The following is an 18,458-nucleotide window of genomic DNA, read 5'->3' as shown; positions in this document are numbered from 1 at the left end:
ACCCCTCCTTCCCTCAGCCCCAAAATCGATACAAATCTGGGTCAGGGGAGGGGGCACTTCCCAAATCTATCTGTCCTGCTCCAGACACAGCTCTTGCAGTAGTGTCGTTTTTCTGTCTGGATTGTGGCTCTGCTTGGCTCTAACCCGTCCCTTTGCACCCCTTCTTTCTTCATATCCTTCCTGCTTCAGCTTCAGATCTTTAGGGTTCACCAAACTATGGAACTTGATTTTGGACACTTTGACGAAAGAGACAAGGCGTCCAGAAACATGCGAGGCTCACGTATGAACGGGCTGCCCAGCCCCACGCACAGCGCTCACTGTAGCTTCTACAGAACCAGGACCTTACAGGCACTGAGTAACGAGAAGAAAGCCAAGAAGGTGCGTTTCTATCGCAACGGGGACCGCTACTTCAAAGGGATTGTATATGCCGTGTCCTCCGACCGCTTCCGAAGTTTTGATGCTCTCCTGGCCGACCTGACCCGGTCCCTGTCCGACAACATTAATCTGCCTCAGGGAGTCCGTTACATCTACACCATCGATGGGTCGCGGAAGATCGGGAGCATGGATGAGCTGGAGGAAGGTAATTAGCATCGCTGTCTGGTGCAGTGAGGAGGCGGGGTAGGAAGGGGGCTGCACCACTTGGGGCTGCCATTAAGGTCACGTTTCGGTGGGGGAGTGGGGATGCTTCTGCCCCTTCACCTTCCCCTCCGGAGGGGTGCGGGAGAGGGTGGCAGCGCGGGGCCTGACACCCCCCGGGTGTCCCCTGTCTCGCTCGTTCGGGGGCAGATGTGGAGCCAGAGGGGTGTGTCTCACTCTTGGCTAGACATGGCTGTGTCCATCACTCTGGGGCTGTCTGAGGGTGTCCCCACATCTGTCTGGGTTGAGGTGGAGGTCCCAGATGGGTGCAGGGAGCTGTCTGAGGGCATCTCCACGTCTGTCTGGGTTGAGGTGGGGATCCCACATGGGTGCAAGGGGGGTGGCTGAGGAGTGATGTGGGTTTCCCACTGGGGTGGATGGGTGTGAATGGAAAAACGAAGGGTGCTGGGGGTTCGTGTAGTGTGTGTAAGGGGGGTGGGAGGGATTTACGTGCTGTGTATGGGGGTGTTTGGAGGGGTTCGTGCACGATGTGTGTGTAGGGGTGTGGTGAGGGCCGTGCAGGGGCTCTGTGCATGGAGTGGGGTGCTGGGGGTGCACGCAGTGTGTGTGGTGGATGTGTGAAAGGTGGGGTGTTAGGGGTTTTTACAGGGTTTGGGGAGTGTGTGGAGGGGTGTGTTGGGAGTTCACGTTTGGAGGGGGGAGCTAATGAACAAGGTGTGTGTGTGGAGAAGGGTGTTCGGGGGGGGTTGCACTTGGTGATGTTTGGGGTTTGATACGTGTGTGTGTGTGTGGAGGAAGGTGTAAGGAGGGTTAATTGCGGAGGAGGTGTTGGGATTCCTTGAGGGGGTTCATGCGCAGGATATGTGCTGGGGTTTGTGCTCAGGGAGTGTGTGGGGGTGTGTTGGGCTGTGTGTGTGTAAGGGGGAGTGCCGGGGGGTTCGTGCATAGTGATGTGTGTGGAGAGGGCGTTGGGGCTTCATGTGCTGCGTCTGAATATGGCTCATGCAGGGTCTGTATGGGAGGGAGGTGTATTGAGATGTTCGGATGGGGAGGTGTAAGGGGGTGCATTTGGGACTGTTTCGGCAGAGACTGTGGGGTGGGGTGGGTTGCTGTGGCAGGTCTGAGCGTGCAGGGGATGCTCAGGGCAGGTCTGAGTGCATCATGTATCTCTGCACCCATAGAGAGGGTCAGTGTGCCTGGTCCTCTGAGTGTCACTTGAACTGTGGGATGAAGGATGAGTCAAAAATCAATCCTTCTGCCCGCAGCGGGTGACCTGGGGCAGACTCTCTCCTGTGGAGCTCAGCTGCCAGCCCTGTCTGCCTGGGGAGCTCCCTCTGCAGCAGCGGGCTGCTGCCATGGCTGCTGCCTTTCTTGGGGAGTGTCAGGAGGACCCCCAGGATGAGTTGCTGTGTGGCCAGTCCTGCCTCCTCGCCCAAGGCATGGCCATGGGCGAGCTCTGGCAGGACAGCTGAAGTGGGGTGCACAGAGGACACCCACAGCCACCCTGCTTTTCTCTTCCCTGAACAATTCAGATATTCCATTCTTTGTTTGGACCTGGAATATCCTGATTACTCTGTTGCAAGTAAGGGGAGTTGCTGGTCCCTGTTCCTGGAGGTTTTCCTCCAAGCATATGACCTGGCTGATTTGATGACTACAGAAAATCCACAAGGCTTTTGCCTTTGATAAAAGACAATGGATGTGAGTGTGTGAGCTGCTGAACTGCAGTGGCAGCCTCAGCAGTGAGTCATTGTGTGACCTTGACTAAAGCATCTCTCCCTAGAATTCCTTATCTGTCAGGTGGGATGCTCATTTCACCAAAATACTTGGTGGGGAGATGCACACAGAATAAATATTGGTTTCCATAGGGGAGTTTTCCTGGGAAGAAATTGCTGCCTTTCAGAGAGCTGGTGCAGTCCTAGTGGAGTTATTCTCAGCCCAGTTACAGCTGTCAAACGGAGGTGTGGCCTCCCTTAATTTTAGAGATTCTGCCATGTTTCATTCTCATCTCTTAATATGGCCACAGCCTTTCTCTAATGGCAGCTCTCAGTCCTGCTTGTCCTAGGTTTTATGAAAATCTTCAGGAATAGCTCTACAGGAGAAAATGCAGTTCTTTATTCCACGATTCTCTTTTTATACTCCTGCTTTTTGCCAGTGAAGTTAAGAAACCTTTAGTTGTTATACTGCTTCACACTGGGTTTTGCTGCAGGTAAGGAGGTGCCTAGTTCTTGAAAATACTTTTTCCAGGGTAAGGTACAGGCAGGAGATGCTGGCATTTGGATCCTGGCTTTGTTCTGCCAAAACGGTATCTGGAAACAGCACTGAAGAAGTGGCACTAAAAGGAAAATAGGATTGTCTGTGTCGCTGTGTCCTCAGCAGAGCATCAGCTAGGCAAATACAATCTGAGCAGAGTAGAAACAAAGGAATCCACTGTTTGAAAATCCAAGAGTGGCTCTGCATGCCGTTATTGACAGTTTGATGATGACAATATTCCCATATTTGTAGGGATGACCTACGCTGTTGTAGAAAAACAATCTGGGAAAGACTTTTGATTTATAAAATCATGGCTGCAACCAACCTTGTGGTAAACTATGCTATTAGCTTGGGTGTTTGTGTAACTGTGCACTAGGTACATGCATGGCAAAACAGAACTTCAGAGTAATTGTGCTGTGACATAGAAGAACAGTACATACACAAACAGTATGAGTTTGCCATATAAATTAGTTTTCTGACTGGAGACTGTGGATAACTAAACCAGTTCTAGTTGTTATAATGTAACTAATTTATTATTGTCATTTCCAATAAGCAAGTAAAACCTAGGAAAAGAAGTCATCAGAGAGGCTCGTCTCAGTAGCTTGATTGCAAAAGCTGGTGAATTACTGATAATATTTCACATCACATTCTAAGTACTTGATTTAAAAATATGCTTTTTATGGTGTAGTCTGAAGGTACTTCTGGAGGGTAGAGAATGATATTGCACGATACCAATATCCTTGAGACAGATGCTTCAGGTGAACAAAAACCACTTGGCATGCTGCTAATTAAATGGGACTTGGAAATAACCTTTTGGTCTCCAGACCCAGACTTAGAAGTCTTTTCTTCCCTGGCATTCAGGGTTGTTATCATAAAGTTCTGGATGGATGTTTTACTTCCCAATCTGTCCAAGACGGAACAAGTGAAGTCTCTCTCACTCTTTAATCACATCGTTCCTAGCTGCTAGTTGGGATGTGCCTCTTGGTCCTTTCCTGTACTGAACTCTAATGCCTCACGTTTTGGAAGCCCACCAGGACTCTCACACAGGTGCTTTTTGCTGCCTGCTGAGTTCTCCCTCACTTGTCACTGACTGCTTTTTCCATGCTGCCTCCTGTACCAGAGAGCTGTCTATGTCCATGTCTTCCAATGACCTTCTCTCAAAATCTACCTGTCTGATCGTTTTTTCTCCCTCCTTTCACTCATAATGGCCATCTTCCATCACTGCAGTCATTGTCTTTCTTGACTCCCTGTTTTCAGCATTCAGTCTTAATGCACTTGTAACTAATGCACGTGCTGCCAATGAGGACTATATTCTTCCTTAGTCTATACGTTGGTTTAATGCAGCATCGTGTTGCTGCGCTGTTACAGCCGATCCTGACCACAGGCAGATTGCTGACAGCATCTCCCACTTGCGTACTCTCTTGGCTGAGCCAGGAGTGGATATTGGGCCCGAGTGCTACTGGCTGTCATGGTTGTTTTGGTCAATAAGTGAATCTTTTGGAAAAGAACATCAGGTGATCTTTATTCTCTTTCATATTATAGTTGGTTCTAGTGACCAAATCTTTAGGAAGTCAATAGATGAAGCTGCCTCTGTAGATTATTGGTGAGCCACTGTTGTAACAGATAATTCTGTGTCTGTGCTGTGAGAAAACTTGAATATGAAAGATACTAAAAAAAATCATGTGCCATCTTAGAATCATAGAATGGTTAGGGTTGGAAGGGACCTCAAAGATCATCTAGTTCCAACCCCCCTGCCATGGGCAGGGAAATCCTCCACTACACCAGGTTGCCCAAAGCCTCATCCAACCTGGCCTTGAACATCTTTTCCAGCCTTGCTCAAGGTGATAGTAGAGCAGCTCACATTGTCATCCAAGTTTCTGCTAAAAGCTAGGTGTCTTTGACGTCTGGGTAGGGTAGCTTGTATCTTGGTTCATCTTGAGCCTCTACTTTCTTATAGACTCGTTGTGATGAGATGGCAAATTCTCTCTCCTTTTCTTGGAATGGAGAGCTGGATAAAGGTACAAGTTGATGTTATGCATTGACTTCAGCAGCAAAGATGGCTTAAGAAATGCTGTTCTTGGCCACACATTCCAAACTCAGGGTACAACTTGCTGTCCCCGTTGTCCCACTAATGAACTCTTTGTGGGACAAAATGGTTTTTTAGTTCACTCCATAACTTTGCTGCTTTCCCATGTGGCCCACTAATAGTTTCTTGACATAATGAAAAGATCAATGAGGTGCAACTTGAGAGTGAGAGAAAGGCACAAGGTAGAATCCTGGCTGCTGAAGATGTTGCAGCTCTGAGTTAACCTCAGTGCTGGTGGAGACTGGTTTGTTTCTGCTGGAGGGAGGGACTTGACACTTCCTCAGAAGGCAAATTCCCCACTTGTAAAGTTTAGACATTTGTTGCAATGTATTTAGAGGTGAAGACCAAATGGGGCATCTTACTGTGCAAGGCACTATTTAAAAGTCTAAGAAGAGAGAGCTCCTGCCCAGGGAGACTATGGTCTGAACATGTCAAGGTGGAAGAAGGTGTGAGATGCAGAAAAGCAGTCCAACTTGTTTGTCTAAAGTCGGTAGACGAAATAAAGATGGAAGTCAGGGCTCTGAGCTTTCTTGTTCAAGTGCTTTCATTCCCTTCCAGAGCCTTTTTTAAGGTTTAGTCAGTGGTTTGGAGGTACTTCAGTCTTTCAAGTTTTTAGTTATAAGTGGGTTTTGGACCTGCTTCTAGTCAATGACTGATTTCATGTGAGTTCAGTGTCCTTTGCTGTGTATGGTTGTGGTCAGAAGTACATGTGGAAATAAACCCTTCAAATAGAAATATATCATGGATTAGACATGGTCAGTAAAGGCAGAAATGCAGACATAGATTAAAATTAGCACTTGAGAGACTCAATGTTTAGTTGAAGCTGTAGAGTTTCTGCCTTCTGAGCTCTTGGTACCCTCTGGCTGTTAGGCAGGGCACAGCCTGACTTGCGTTGTGGTCAGAGGGCTCATCCGAGGGTGGGTTTATGCCCTCGTCCTGTGCTGGGCTACTTGTCTGAAATTTGTTCTCGCCTCAGTTTAAATGCTAGAAAAAGCTGAACAGGATTTTGTTTTCATCAGTGGGATTTCATTGCAAATGTTCTTGGGCTGTGTGAGATATTCCAGAAAGTGTTTCCAAGCTTTTTGTATCCTGTCATGCCCTGGGGAATCTTTTCCAAAATCTTGTCCAGGAGTGTTTAAAGTAGTCACAGGAGGGGCTCCACCCTGGAGCTGCACAGAGCCTGGCGTGTGCTGGGACTGGGAGGTTTACAAGAAGTGTATTAGAATCTCCACCCAATGTGTGCATGTTCCAGTTTGCCTGGAAAACTGAAATTCATGTAGTTCAATACCAAAGTCTCAATAACCCGTGGCATTGTTTTCTATGGTTATTGTCCTGGCAGCTTGGCTAATTACATCTTAGAGAATCATAGAATCAAAGAATCATCTGGTTGGAAGAGACCTTCAAGATTATCGAGTCCAACCATTCACCCTGCACTGTCAGAGTCCCTAAACCATGTTGCTCAACACCAAATCCAGATGGTTTTTAAACACCTCCAGGGATGGGGACTCCACCACCTCCCTGGGCAGCCTGTTCCAATACTTCACAACCCTCTCTGTAAAGAAATTCTTCCTGATATCCAACCTAAATTTCCCCTGCTGTAACTTGAGGCCATTCCCTCTTGTCCTGTCATTCATGACATGGGAGAAGAGACCGACCCCCATCTCCCTACAACTTCCTTTCAGGTAATTGTAGAGAGGGATAAGGTCCCTCCTGAGCCTCCTCTTCTCCAGACTAAACAGTCCCAGCTCCCTCAGCCGCTCCTCATAGGACAAGTTCTCTAAACCCTTCACTAGTTTCGTTGCTCTTCTCTGAACCTGCTCCAGCACCTCAACGTCCTTCTTGAAGTGAGGGGCCCAAAACTGGACGCAGTACTGTTGGCTGTCACACTAGGACTGGTGTGGTCCCATAAGTTCTTTATGGGGATCGTGTGGTTTTGAAGGCGATTTGTTAATCGCTCATTTCTTTCACTTTTTCAACAGAACGAGAGGTGCTTCTCTGTCATGGGAGAGCTCCCTCTGGAAGAGCCAAAGGAAGGAAGCTCTTTCAGAGTTCATTTTGCCATGGTGGAGTAGGTCTTGAGGCAGAGGAAGATCCTTTTTAATGCACAAAGGAGCAGGAAGTTCATGCATTTGGAACTAAAGGCCTATTTTAACACCATATGTAATGAACTCTGCAAGGTGTTAAGTCTGCTTAATTCCCATTGAAGGCATAGTAAATCCCATGGAACATGAAAGCTGGGCACAGTAGCACAATCTCAACTTTGCGACAGCAGAGCTAACAACCAAAATAATTGACTGCAGCCCACAGAGACTGTTTTTGGAATAACTGTTTGCATTTGTACTTCCAAAATGGCCTCAATCCAGCTGTCCTGATTTTTCTCGCAAGGCTTCTGCCCATGGTTCATTATACTTGAAAACTTGCTGAGAAAGGATAACTTCTTCTGAAAGTGCAGCCTGTCGTTTTTAGTATTGTCACAGGGAGCTGCTGTAAGAGGGTTGAAGGATTAGCGCTCATCCAGAGCTTAGAGTTTCTCTAAGAAACCTTCTCTAAGGCAAACTTTATCTTTGCTGAGATCATCCCTTCTTTAGAAGCTGAATAATCGCCTTGTGCCTCTCTCAAATTGGCAGCACAGTAACGTGCAACGCGCTCGCAGCCGGCGTAATTCAGTGCGATACAAGCCGTGGCTTCAAATGGCAAATACGCTGATCACCACTTACGGTCAAAGGTCTACAGTCAGCCCATCTATTGCTGAGGGCAGAACGGAAGGAATAAATAAATGCCTTGACTGGTTTGGTGGCACGATAGAAATTGTGACACCTCTGGAGCACGCTGGCACGATGACAAGTGCACGTTGTCCTGCAGGGCTTTGGCTTCGCATCATGCACTGACCTGGTGCTGCTCTAGAAAAATTGCTGTCCTTGGCACCACTGGTGTCATGCCATAGCGTGGTGTTCAGCAGATTGGATCTTGTCAGGATGATGCTTCTCCCTCTTACAAAAGCTTCCCATCCCCTATGTGTGAGCGTGTCTCTTTGGGGTTTTGCTTGGAAGTAATGACATGGCTGCTTGCCGTACGTTCTCATGGCTTATAGTTGGATTTCTGCACATGTACACAGCTGCTTGCTGTCTAAAGGCGTGTTCCTGAAAGTATTTGTGCACGGATTTTTATGCATAGAGCTGGGAACAATATACTTGGAGTTGTTTCTTCTGCTTTTGACAAAATCTCATATCCACTTCCTCCCCTTCCCTCCTGTTATGCTGTGCACGTTTTCTGCAACCATGCTGTGTCTGTCAGTTCTGTTTCTTTGACTGGCACAGCTGTACACCTTGACTTCTCATTATAGGCTTAGTGCAGATAGACGTAGCAGAGAAACCAAGAAACCACTCCCCTTTCTGTGGTAGCACTATTCCTCATAAGATTTCTCTTTTGTGATCTTCTGGCCACAATACGCATGCTCAAAGCTGGAAAGTTCACAGGTCTTCAGCCCATGCTTGCCTGATGCTGCTACCACCTGATGGTAAGGTTTGGGTGAAACTCAACTGTGGGAAGTGAAATAGCACGTGTTCCTGGCTGGCAAATGGTAAAAGGGATGGGCCTCACTGAGAAACTTGAATGATAATCTTGCCATTATTTGAGGGCCATAATTTTTGGGAAGACATCAGTGGAAGTGATTTTTTTAATTTAAGTAAAGCTTCAGGTCAAGGAAGTAGGAAAGGAAAGCTCCTCTTCCCTAGAGCTATAGTGGTGTAACTGCAGAAATGGTGCTGAGAAGAGCTCCTATTCTGAACTGCTCTTCTGAAGTGTCGCTCCAAGCAAATTTTTGTCCAGTTTCAGAAGTCAATAAAATATTTGCTGGGGTTTGGGTTAAATGAAACAAAGTGAGAAAGGGCAGGTTACATTTTCCACTTGTAACTGTGAGCCTTGCCCAGAGAAGTTGTAGATGCCCCATCCCTGGAAGTGTTCAAGGCCAGGTTGGATGAGGCTTTGGGCAACCTGGTGTAGTGGAGGGTGTCCCTGCCCATGGCAGGGGGGTTGGAACTAGATGATCTTTGAGGTCCCTTCCAACCCAAACCATTCTATGATTCTATAATTTGAAAGGCCAGTGTGTGGCCTAATGCCACACAACTACCTAATGCCATATTTGTGGAAACTGAGCCTAGAAGAGTATTGCCTTCGTGCCACTGTTGCCATCAGTGTACACCGTTGTAAATACACCGGACAGCTATGGTGTGCAGGGAAGAATTTCAAACGATTCAGCTGGAACGAAGAGTAATAACGCTTTCCCAAACAGACCAATAATCTCTTCCGCTTACTTTAAAACATGGAACTTATTAATGGAAAATATGCTCCAACTCCTCACGTGTTTATAGAACACAGTGCAAACATGCACGCACTTTCACTGTGGCATCTTCTATTCCAAAGTATTACGTGAACACAGATGGATGTCAAGCCTTGCAATGCTTCAGGAGCAGATATTGTTCCGTCTGTTTTTCAGGTAGGGAAGCAGAGGTGCAGGTGATGTCTGGATCTTCCACAGAGAGGCCTGGGGTGGGGGTGAGAATAGTATTCAAAACACTTACTCCTAGTATTGAATTTGAACATGGAAATCCCTTTTCTTGAAGGATGATGCTACAGTTCTGTTGAGCATGCTTGTAAAGGCTCTGCTGCTCAGGGATCACAGGCTCGGGAGGGCTCAGGTTCTTAGGGCTAATTCCCTGTGAGCATTTCAAACCCCCTTTGCTGCACTTCACACCCAATTGTGAAACTGGAGGCAAGTGGGCCCCTTCCACACCAGATGTTGCTTGGCTGAAGCAGATGAATAAACCACTACTCATCACTTATTAATCAGAAAGATTTAAAGTGTTCAATGCTTCTGGAAAACAATCGGTATCTCCAATGGGAATTCTTTATAATGTATGGTACTCTGTGGGGTATCTTTATGCTTCTATTGAGTCAGATTCAAGATACGTAAGGAATTAAGGAGCTTCAACTATGGATACTACATGATCAGTTTGTTGAGGGGTTTCGTTGACAGTATATGTGCCTCAAATACAGATTGGTGTTGTTTGTTAAAGCCAACAGAACCTCCTGGTGGGATTGTTGCATCAGTTTGGGGTACACTAGTTGCTACAATGCCCAACTGACGGTGTTCGTCATGAACCTTGTTAGCTCTCTTCTGCCTTCTGTATTCCTGTTCCATCTTCAGAAGGGAAAACAAAGTATCTTCTTCCTGTTGATAAATGATTTTGGTTGTTTTATGCAACTGGGGAGATGGAGAAAAGCTGCAGTTGGTGATGTAAGCACCATGAGCATGCACCACTTTCTGGCAAACTGGGTACAAAGTCAGGGTTAAAAAAAAGTTAGCATCCTGCATCTTTTCCATGACTGCTTGTGACATCAAACACTTAGCAGTAATAAGGACATAAATACTAGAGAGACCGATGTTTTAATCCTATTAAAACATTCTGTTTGTTGTGTACCTGCTAGTGGTCTCACTGTGTGCTCTATGAAGGGGTCATCTCAGTGCCTCCATCAAAACTGCAATTTAGTCAGCAGAAGGATGACTATATGAACATGACACTGGATACATCACTTGCTTTGACCATAAAATTCTGTTGTGGGCTGTTTGGAAATCCATGTTTACACCTTTGCCGATTGGATGTCAAATCCTGCCCTAGAGATCCTCTAATGGAAAGCCAGACTCAGATATTGGGTAGGCTTTTCAAAGATGTCCAGGCCCTGGAGTTTGCAGTAGGGGACAGATAAGGAAATGCAGCCAGTCTGTTTATATGAAGAAGGATTTAACTATTCAAAACAGTTAAATCTGTATTTTGATTTCAAACCTATCGTAATATTTGAAGAACTTAGTTTTGTAAGATCAGCCCAATAAAACACTGAAAGAAACTTCATAAAATCCTACAGGTACCCATGTTATGCCTTCAGTTCCTATTAAAATTTTATCTAGTGGCGAGACAAAAGCTTCTTCCTCTAGCAATGACTGACTTTTTTTCAGTGCATCCTCAAATGCTCAGCAGCCTGAGTCATTTCAGACCAGACAGCTACATTCCCTTAGGGATACTGTTTTACAGTGTCACTCTAGTAATAACTCTCCTAGCATCCGTCAGATTTGCAGGCCCAGAAGATCATCCTATAAATCCTTTAAGGTGCTCTTAAAACCTTAGGTAGATAGGATCCTGTAAATTACAGTCAAAGCTTGAAACTAATTTTGGATGGGATGGGGAAGGGTTTTTTTTTTGTGAACTACTAACAAGACTGTGTAACTCTTCTCTACCATGTCTAAATTTGGATTTAATATATTTTTGGTTGGTACCAGTCATATAAAGGCAAGCAGTGGTATTTGGTGTATTTTTTTATCTCAGCTGCCACTAGGTCTATCCTCCTAATAGACCACTGACACTATAACGAAGCATGTTTGTTATGCCTGCTGGATTTGTCAAAGCTGCTTTTAGTCGAGACTATTCAGTACCAGGTTTTCATTATTTTTCGGGCATGACGCAAAAGATACTTTGTGGATGAATGTTGATATCTTCTTGGCAGGGGATGACAGACTGAAGTAGTTGCTAAGTAAGGATGGAGAGGAAGCTGGCAAATTGACAAAATTATTTAGGTGATAAATGAATTTGCTGTTTAGGAGCTTTTAGACAGCTTAGTTGCGTCTTCAGGTACCCAAATACCTTTTGTAACTCCCAACCTTTTTCAGCCATTGGTTCATGTGACTGAGTGGTAGTATGTGTTTGCAGATGCGAGCTATGGCTGACTTGCTTACTTTGGGGAAATACTAGTCATCTTTTAAATAAGCATAAATATAAAATTATAATAAGACAAAATGTTTTAATAACAAGCTGTCAGGGAAGTGCTAATGAAAACAATGATTAATGATTTACATGATTAACGGGGAAATGTATGATGTCTGTTTTTTATGGTAGTAACTGTAGAATTAGACTTGTGTTCATTTTTTTCAAAAGGGGAGAGCTACGTCTGCTCATCCGACAACTTCTTCAAGAAGGTAGAATACACCAAGAACGTCAATCCCAACTGGTCTGTCAATGTGAAGACATCTGCCAACCAGAAAGCACCTCAGTCTCTGGCCAGCAGCAACAGTGCCCAGGCAAAGGAGAACAAAGATTTTGTGCGTCCCAAGCTGGTAACCATCATCCGCAGTGGGGTGAAGCCCCGGAAGGCAGTCCGTGTGCTCTTGAACAAGAAGACTGCCCATTCGTTCGAGCAAGTTCTCACCGATATCACTGAAGCTATAAAACTGGAGACAGGAGTCGTCAAAAAGCTGTATACCTTGGATGGGAAACAGGTAGGAGATTTTACAGATGTTATGTCTTTTTCTTTCTCTTATCTTGAGGCTCTGCTGACTCAGAACAATTTTTGAAGCCTAAAATTAACCTGAGATGATCACCGCCATCTGTTCTGGTAGAAGTCAGACTTCTCATGCCAGTGGTGAAGTTACTAAATTTTCGCTGGTATTAATATCACATAAAGAATGTAGCCAGCCGTCTGAGCGGGACAGATGCTCCGTCCTGCACGCCAGCGCGCGTTGCGTGTCTTCCGGACGAAATAAATAACGTGGGGAGTTCGGCTCACAGCCACCAGCTGATTTGACTCCAAATTAACTGCCAGAACTCCTGAGCTTTGGATTCACTGAGTGAAAACGTGTTGCTTGACTTTCCTTGCTTGCTAAGATAAAGTAATTGATCTAAGCGTGCTCTTCTGTCTAGCCCAGTAATTAGCAGGAAAAGCGTGGAATTGTGCTGCATTTTTGAGACTAGATGCGTGGAAAGGTAACACGCAGAAAGGGATTTGGGTCAAAAATATTTAGTGGGTCATCATAATGTGCTTCATGTCTACATTTTCCTGGAACTGAAGGAAACATCTGTCTCTTGTTAGCAGCTACACAGCAATAAGCCATTTCATATTGCTGTATCTATGAAAACACTTAAAGGAATGCAGAGGGTAACTTTGGGGACTGGGAAGAGCTAGATTCTTCAAGGAAAATTCTGAGTTTGAATTAACAGTTCTGTGTCTTCTGTAGCTGAGGGATGATCTTATTTTTGTCACTATTTTTCTTGCTCCAAATTCTGGAGTGAGGCAGCACAGCTCTTGAGTGGACGCTGACTATCCTAGGGATTGATGTTATTGCTTTAAGTTAACTCCTTTCTATCTCTGGAGAAAATTACTCAAATACTGGCTCTTGAAATATCACGCTAACCCTAGGCAATGTGTCCAACTAACATGCAGACTTTACATATGAAAATGTTCATCCTTCCAACCCCAAATACAGGCCCATAAAGTGTCCCGTGCAGTGTCTGGGAGCTGAAAGTAGCATGTCAGAGTGACATGCTACTTTCCTGTCTGATATCCTTACTTTCTCCCTACCTCTGTATCCCACACATTAGTTAGTGGCTGCTTCTGGCTTCAGATATACAAAAATCTCATCTACCTGTCAGTGCTTTTCTTTCCACTTGTCTCAACCCAGCGCTTTTTCTTGATAATATGTATAGTTTATACAGGAGTGAGTGACTTTCCAGCTACACTGTCCATAGATGCAGTAGCATGCTGTAAATAAGCAGTGATACAGGGAGTGGTATACTGGAAACCTTGGAAGTGGCTGGGGGAAGAGGAAGGAGAGAGTCAAATGATCCATCCTCACTGAGGAAGTCCTATATAGGCATAGGACCATGTGTTTTGATTCACAGCAGCTTTACAAAGGATTTAATAGATGGATCTGGCCTGAAAGCAGTTGCCTACTCATGCTGGCACAGTGTCCTGTTGCTCTCACAGCTGTGAACGAGGATCTTAATCTGAACCTGTAAAATGCCTCTGTTCTTTGGGAACAGCCAGCATTTTGGAGGTGAGACGTTGCTTTGAACGGTGTGCAGAAATAGGGATGTCCCATGAGCTTCCATCAAACTGTTCTGTTCTCTACCTTTAAGCTACTTACAGGAGTCAATGGTGTTTTCGTGTCCACCTCTGGAGAGCAAGACTGAATCAGCCCATAAACTGAAGTGAGCTTGTGGCCTGGTGACTGGACCAGCCTGTGGAATTGTGGGGATTGTGGTCCTAAGCTGGGATTTGGGAAATGCTGCTTGCTCTCAATCTACAGATTGCCTAGAGTGGAGCTGCTGTGGGGCAGGCTGCAATCTGTTGTTGGAGTGACTGCCTTGCATGGGGCTACAGCTGAGCAAGGGGCGCAAAGATCCATGTAATATAGCAATTCCTACTGCAAGCTCTTGTCCACAGCAGACACTGCACCATACATGACTCTTCTTGAGTCCAAAAATAAAAGGCAACCTTGTTTTCCTCATGTCAGGCTCCGATAGCTGTACCCTGACTGGTGCCTTAATTCAGCACTGTCCTGACTGGGGCAACCTGACAACCTCACCATCAGTTTTTGTTGCAGAAATGTGATTTCAGTACGGTCTGAGTAAAGATACCACATTTAACTTGTTTTGCTGGCTTTATAATTCACCATTTTATGAAATGTGATATTTCATTGTGTGTTGGAGACCCCGCTGGGAGTTTCACTGTGTGCAAATGTACCTGCAGTGTCGCAGTTATTGAAGGGTGTGAGGTTGTGAGATGTGGCAGTAATGGAATGTTTGATACTTGTTTGCGGCATCAATTACTGTTAGAGCCTCCTGAAGAGCAATCATGGTTCACCAAGGCTTTGTTTTTATTGGAAGGTTTCCTTCAATGTTTGCTTGTTTCTCTTTTTATCTAAATTTATTTGAAATTGTCCACCTATGTGTGTTCTTGGTGTTGAAGCGAGACCTAGAAGCTCCTGCTGTGGGTGCAGTGTTTGCTGTTAGGGTTTCTGTGACATACTTCTCCATAAAATCTGACCTTCTGACATGATATTAGAGGTTTTTGCATGTCTGATTCTGACATTAGGAAAAGGCTCTTGAATGCCTAATTCTGACAAACAGTACTTTATTTTCAGGAGAAAATATTCATGCAAAAATGCAAGCTGCTCAAAGCTGAGATACTGTCAAGAATCCTGACAGTCTGTCTCTTTGAGTGTCATCAGAGGCACGTTACTCCCTCTGTTGTGAAATGATAAAATTTACAAAAGGAACGTACAAAGGAAAATCATCCTTTCTCAGTCCGTGAGCTGTAACTTAATGAGGAGTGGTGATTATTTTTTTTTAATAGGCATTTCCATGGTGCTCATCAGTAGAGTAATCAAGATGCTTTAGAAGTACAGACAGTAGTGGCAATGATAGTGGTGTGTAAATAATTACATTTCTATGCATTGCAGACCTGCATTTGGAGTGAGAAAGCAGTTAATTGAGAGCTGGATGTGGTGTGTTCGTATATGTGTAACACTCAAAACAACAGTGAGGTTAGGTTTTTTAAGGAAATTTTGTTTCTTTATCTGTCTTGCATTGTCTTAAAAATATGGTCCTTTTGAAACTGCTAAGTTAGTGTCTCGTGTTTAAGTAGTTTATTTAACTTGGTCTTGCACATATTTCTAATGCTTTGTGCCTTGTCTGTAATCAAGCTCCTTCCCTCCTTGGAGCACATCATCACATCCTGATGGAGACCCCAGAACTCAAAAGGGGTTTCAAATTGTTGATCAAGAGTGAGTCGTGACAGAGAATCACAATAGAGATTTAACTTGAACTGTCATGGTCACATAGGAAATGGCATAGGTCAAAGAATCCTGGGTTTGGTCTGATCTGTGGATCATGTTGGAAAACAGTTGTTTTGCTAGATTCTTTCTCTTTTTTTAAACTCTTAGTTATATCCAGTGTCCCAAATAAGTCTAGATTCCTGGGAGCACTGGCTACTTTATAAACATGTGATGACAGTTTCTGCCTTATGTTGTTAATAAACCAAATTAGAAAACAGAACTTGAGACTGCGGATGAAGTTGCATTCAGATATTTTGATACAACAGTCTGAACTAGACTTTGCAAATGTCGTATAGCTTTACTGTTCTCTTTGTGCTTGAGCTTCCTTCTCACCATGGTGTACAGTAAGTAGATATTTTTCTGGAAAAACAAGACTATTTCATCACTGACAGCCCAGTACCCATCTTCTGCTTTCTGCACCTTGCTTTGCATTCCTTCCTGCTTTTAAGAAGTGACCTGTCAAAGCTCATGTCTTCTGTACATACTGAATGTCTCTTTTCCTGCCCTGTTTTATATTCCAAAGTCTGAGTTCTTCAGCAAGTATATGAAGAGATGTAGTAATAAAAATCCATCCTTTTTTTTTATGATTGGCTGAGTGACCAGAAATTCATCTGTCAGGCATGTTTAGTTGTACTTTAGCATTAAGATATTTTTTGTGGTATGAAATTCCTTCTGCTTTTTCTCCAGTTGTTATATGGCCATGTCTTAATTAACTAAATACCCCATTCTATGACTCATCGATTAGCATCACCAAAGAAGCAGAATAAGGTGCTGTTCAGAGGGGGGAGAGTTTCTATGCTTCAGTTCCACATCAATATAGATATTCTGGTCAACAAGCAGGGATCTGAATATGTTCTTAGCCATAATAATGTGCAGTGATCTCTTCTGGACTTTGAAATCTTCAGCCACAGGGAGAAGTCACACGTGCTATTCATTAGGCTTTTACCTAGCCCAGACAAAGTGCTTCTGGTCCATCTGAGTGTTAGCTGTCTCATCAGATGAAATTACATGCCTTTTCATACGTCAGGGCATTTGTGACTGTGCTCCCCAAAGACTTTCTAGTCTTAATAAAATGGTCCCCTCTAGCAGTCTTTGCTTTGATAAGGATTTCATGTGGCAGGTGATGAGTGAAGTTCATCTTTCTGTTTGCAAAGCTGATGCAAATGCCTAGGAGGCCAGCCCACCTTTCTTGTCCAGAGAAGAAGTTGCTGCTTCATTTTAGATAACTTTCATTGAGGAAGGGCAGCAGCCACAGAAGAAGTAGGATGACTAAGCCCAAAGCAGGTTAAAGGTTGGGACTTCGGGATCAGAGCCAACAAAGTAGTCAATAAAGCAGCTCCTAGTACTGCACTACTAGTAAAAAGCTGCCTCATGCCTACAAGTTGCACTGGAGAAACCAACAAAACTTCAGCGCTGCTGCACTGATTTTTAAGCTGGGATTTGGAAACTAGTAAAATTTTCATTGCTCAAGTGTCAATGCGAGCAGTGGACTAAAACTCTGCCACAATAGTGTGGCTCTGTTGATTATATTACTGAAATTGTATCAATGTGACATAGAACAAGATTTGTACCAAAATACACAAATGCCTCCAACTGCTGTAATCTGTAATTGATGCTCAAGAAGGATGTGAATACCTCCATGACGTACCTACTAACATCTGCATTGCTGAAAGATCAGAGGGAAAATATTCCCTCTAGAGCCCTGGAGATAGTTAAATTACACCCTGAGGCAGGAGTTTCAAGGTTACAAAGAAAGCAAATTGGTTTGTGTTATTACACGTGTTGAGGGGTAGGATGTCAGAAACTCCTTGTCCTTCTGAGATTTTGTGATTGACTGTGCTTTTGGATACTGAAAAACTGCGTTGAAGTAACCCCGGAACAAAGCAGTTTCATGCACTCGTGTAAAGCTGGGATCTAGCCCCAGAGCAAATGGGAAAGGAAGAGCAGGAGGTGGGTGCGAGTGTGTTTTGTATCCTGCCTCCTGCAAAAGGCTCTGCAGCACCTCATAGGCAGAGACGACTCCCATCTTCCCTCCCTGCTGCATAAAGCTGTAACAATAAAACTGCATCTGTTTTGCATCTTTTTCTCAGTGCTTCTTGTTAACTGCTGAGATTTGGCAGGCCTTGCATAAATCTCCCATTTTGATACCAAGAAGACAGGCCTGGACTGCAAGCACTAGCAGAGGAATTGTGCAGGCAGCATCTTTGCCTGTAGCTGCCTCCCTGATGGATCGCTCGGGGTGAGGATTAGCTCCCAGCTTCACTCCTCGTTGCTTTTGCAGGCTGCTCTGACTCAGGGTGTTTGCATGAGATTATTCCTCTCTGGCAGCCGCGTGGCGTGCGAGGAAGGGTAGTAATAATGTATGGGCTGAAGAACTTCTGAACCCAAGCCACTTACGCCGCCAGACAACACAGACTCGTTCCCTATCTTTAGGGAGCTTTTAGTCTAAGCTGGAAATTCAGCGTTGCCTGATTCATGCACTGACTAGACACCAACACAGACAAAACCAATTAGTCCGCAGGTATCCCTCAAGGATTTTATCATTCGCTAGAATGAATAAGCCAAGCTTCCATGAATGTGTATCTAAGTAGTCATGATAAAATATTCAGAAGACTTTGAGATGTTATTCAGAAACCTTATGCTTATTAATTTCTCTTTACTTAGGTCTGTGGGCCACAGAATCTGGGTGAAAAGGGGCCTATCTGGAACACTTGGAATCGTAATTCCTGTATTTATTAAAGCAGAAGCAGTCTGATCTCAGCAGCTAACATCTTGATCAAGTCCGTTCTCCTGTGAGCATTGAGACTTGATCTGGTTGCCATCAGTGCAGTCTCCAGTCAGCTCCCCAGGCCATGTGCAGAG

At 44.6% G+C, this 18,458-nt stretch overlaps 1 protein-coding gene across 2 annotated transcripts in view; it reads left to right on the top strand.

The window, feature by feature from the left end:
* The first annotated feature begins 213 nt into the window (after positions 1 to 213).
* The window catches only part of DCX (doublecortin), a 72,855-nt gene continuing 54,610 nt past the window's right edge, over positions 214 to 18,458 (top strand). Inside the window, exons 1-2 of one of the 2 annotated variants that reach the window (XM_086619609.1) lie at positions 214 to 580; positions 11,920 to 12,260. In XM_086619609.1, coding sequence (XP_086475735.1) covers positions 217 to 580; positions 11,920 to 12,260 — 705 coding nt within the window. In that variant the 5' untranslated portion in view covers positions 214 to 216. The remainder of the gene's footprint in view (positions 581 to 11,919; positions 12,261 to 18,458) is intronic. The other variant, XM_086619608.1, reaches the window with a different exon arrangement.

Source organism: Tauraco erythrolophus, chromosome 13, assembly GCF_009769465.1.
Source record: "Tauraco erythrolophus isolate bTauEry1 chromosome 13, bTauEry1.pri, whole genome shotgun sequence".
Taxonomy (NCBI): Eukaryota; Metazoa; Chordata; class Aves; order Musophagiformes; family Musophagidae; genus Tauraco; species Tauraco erythrolophus.
Note: the sequence above shows the minus strand (reverse complement) of the source record. Positions and strands in the feature narration are given on the sequence as shown.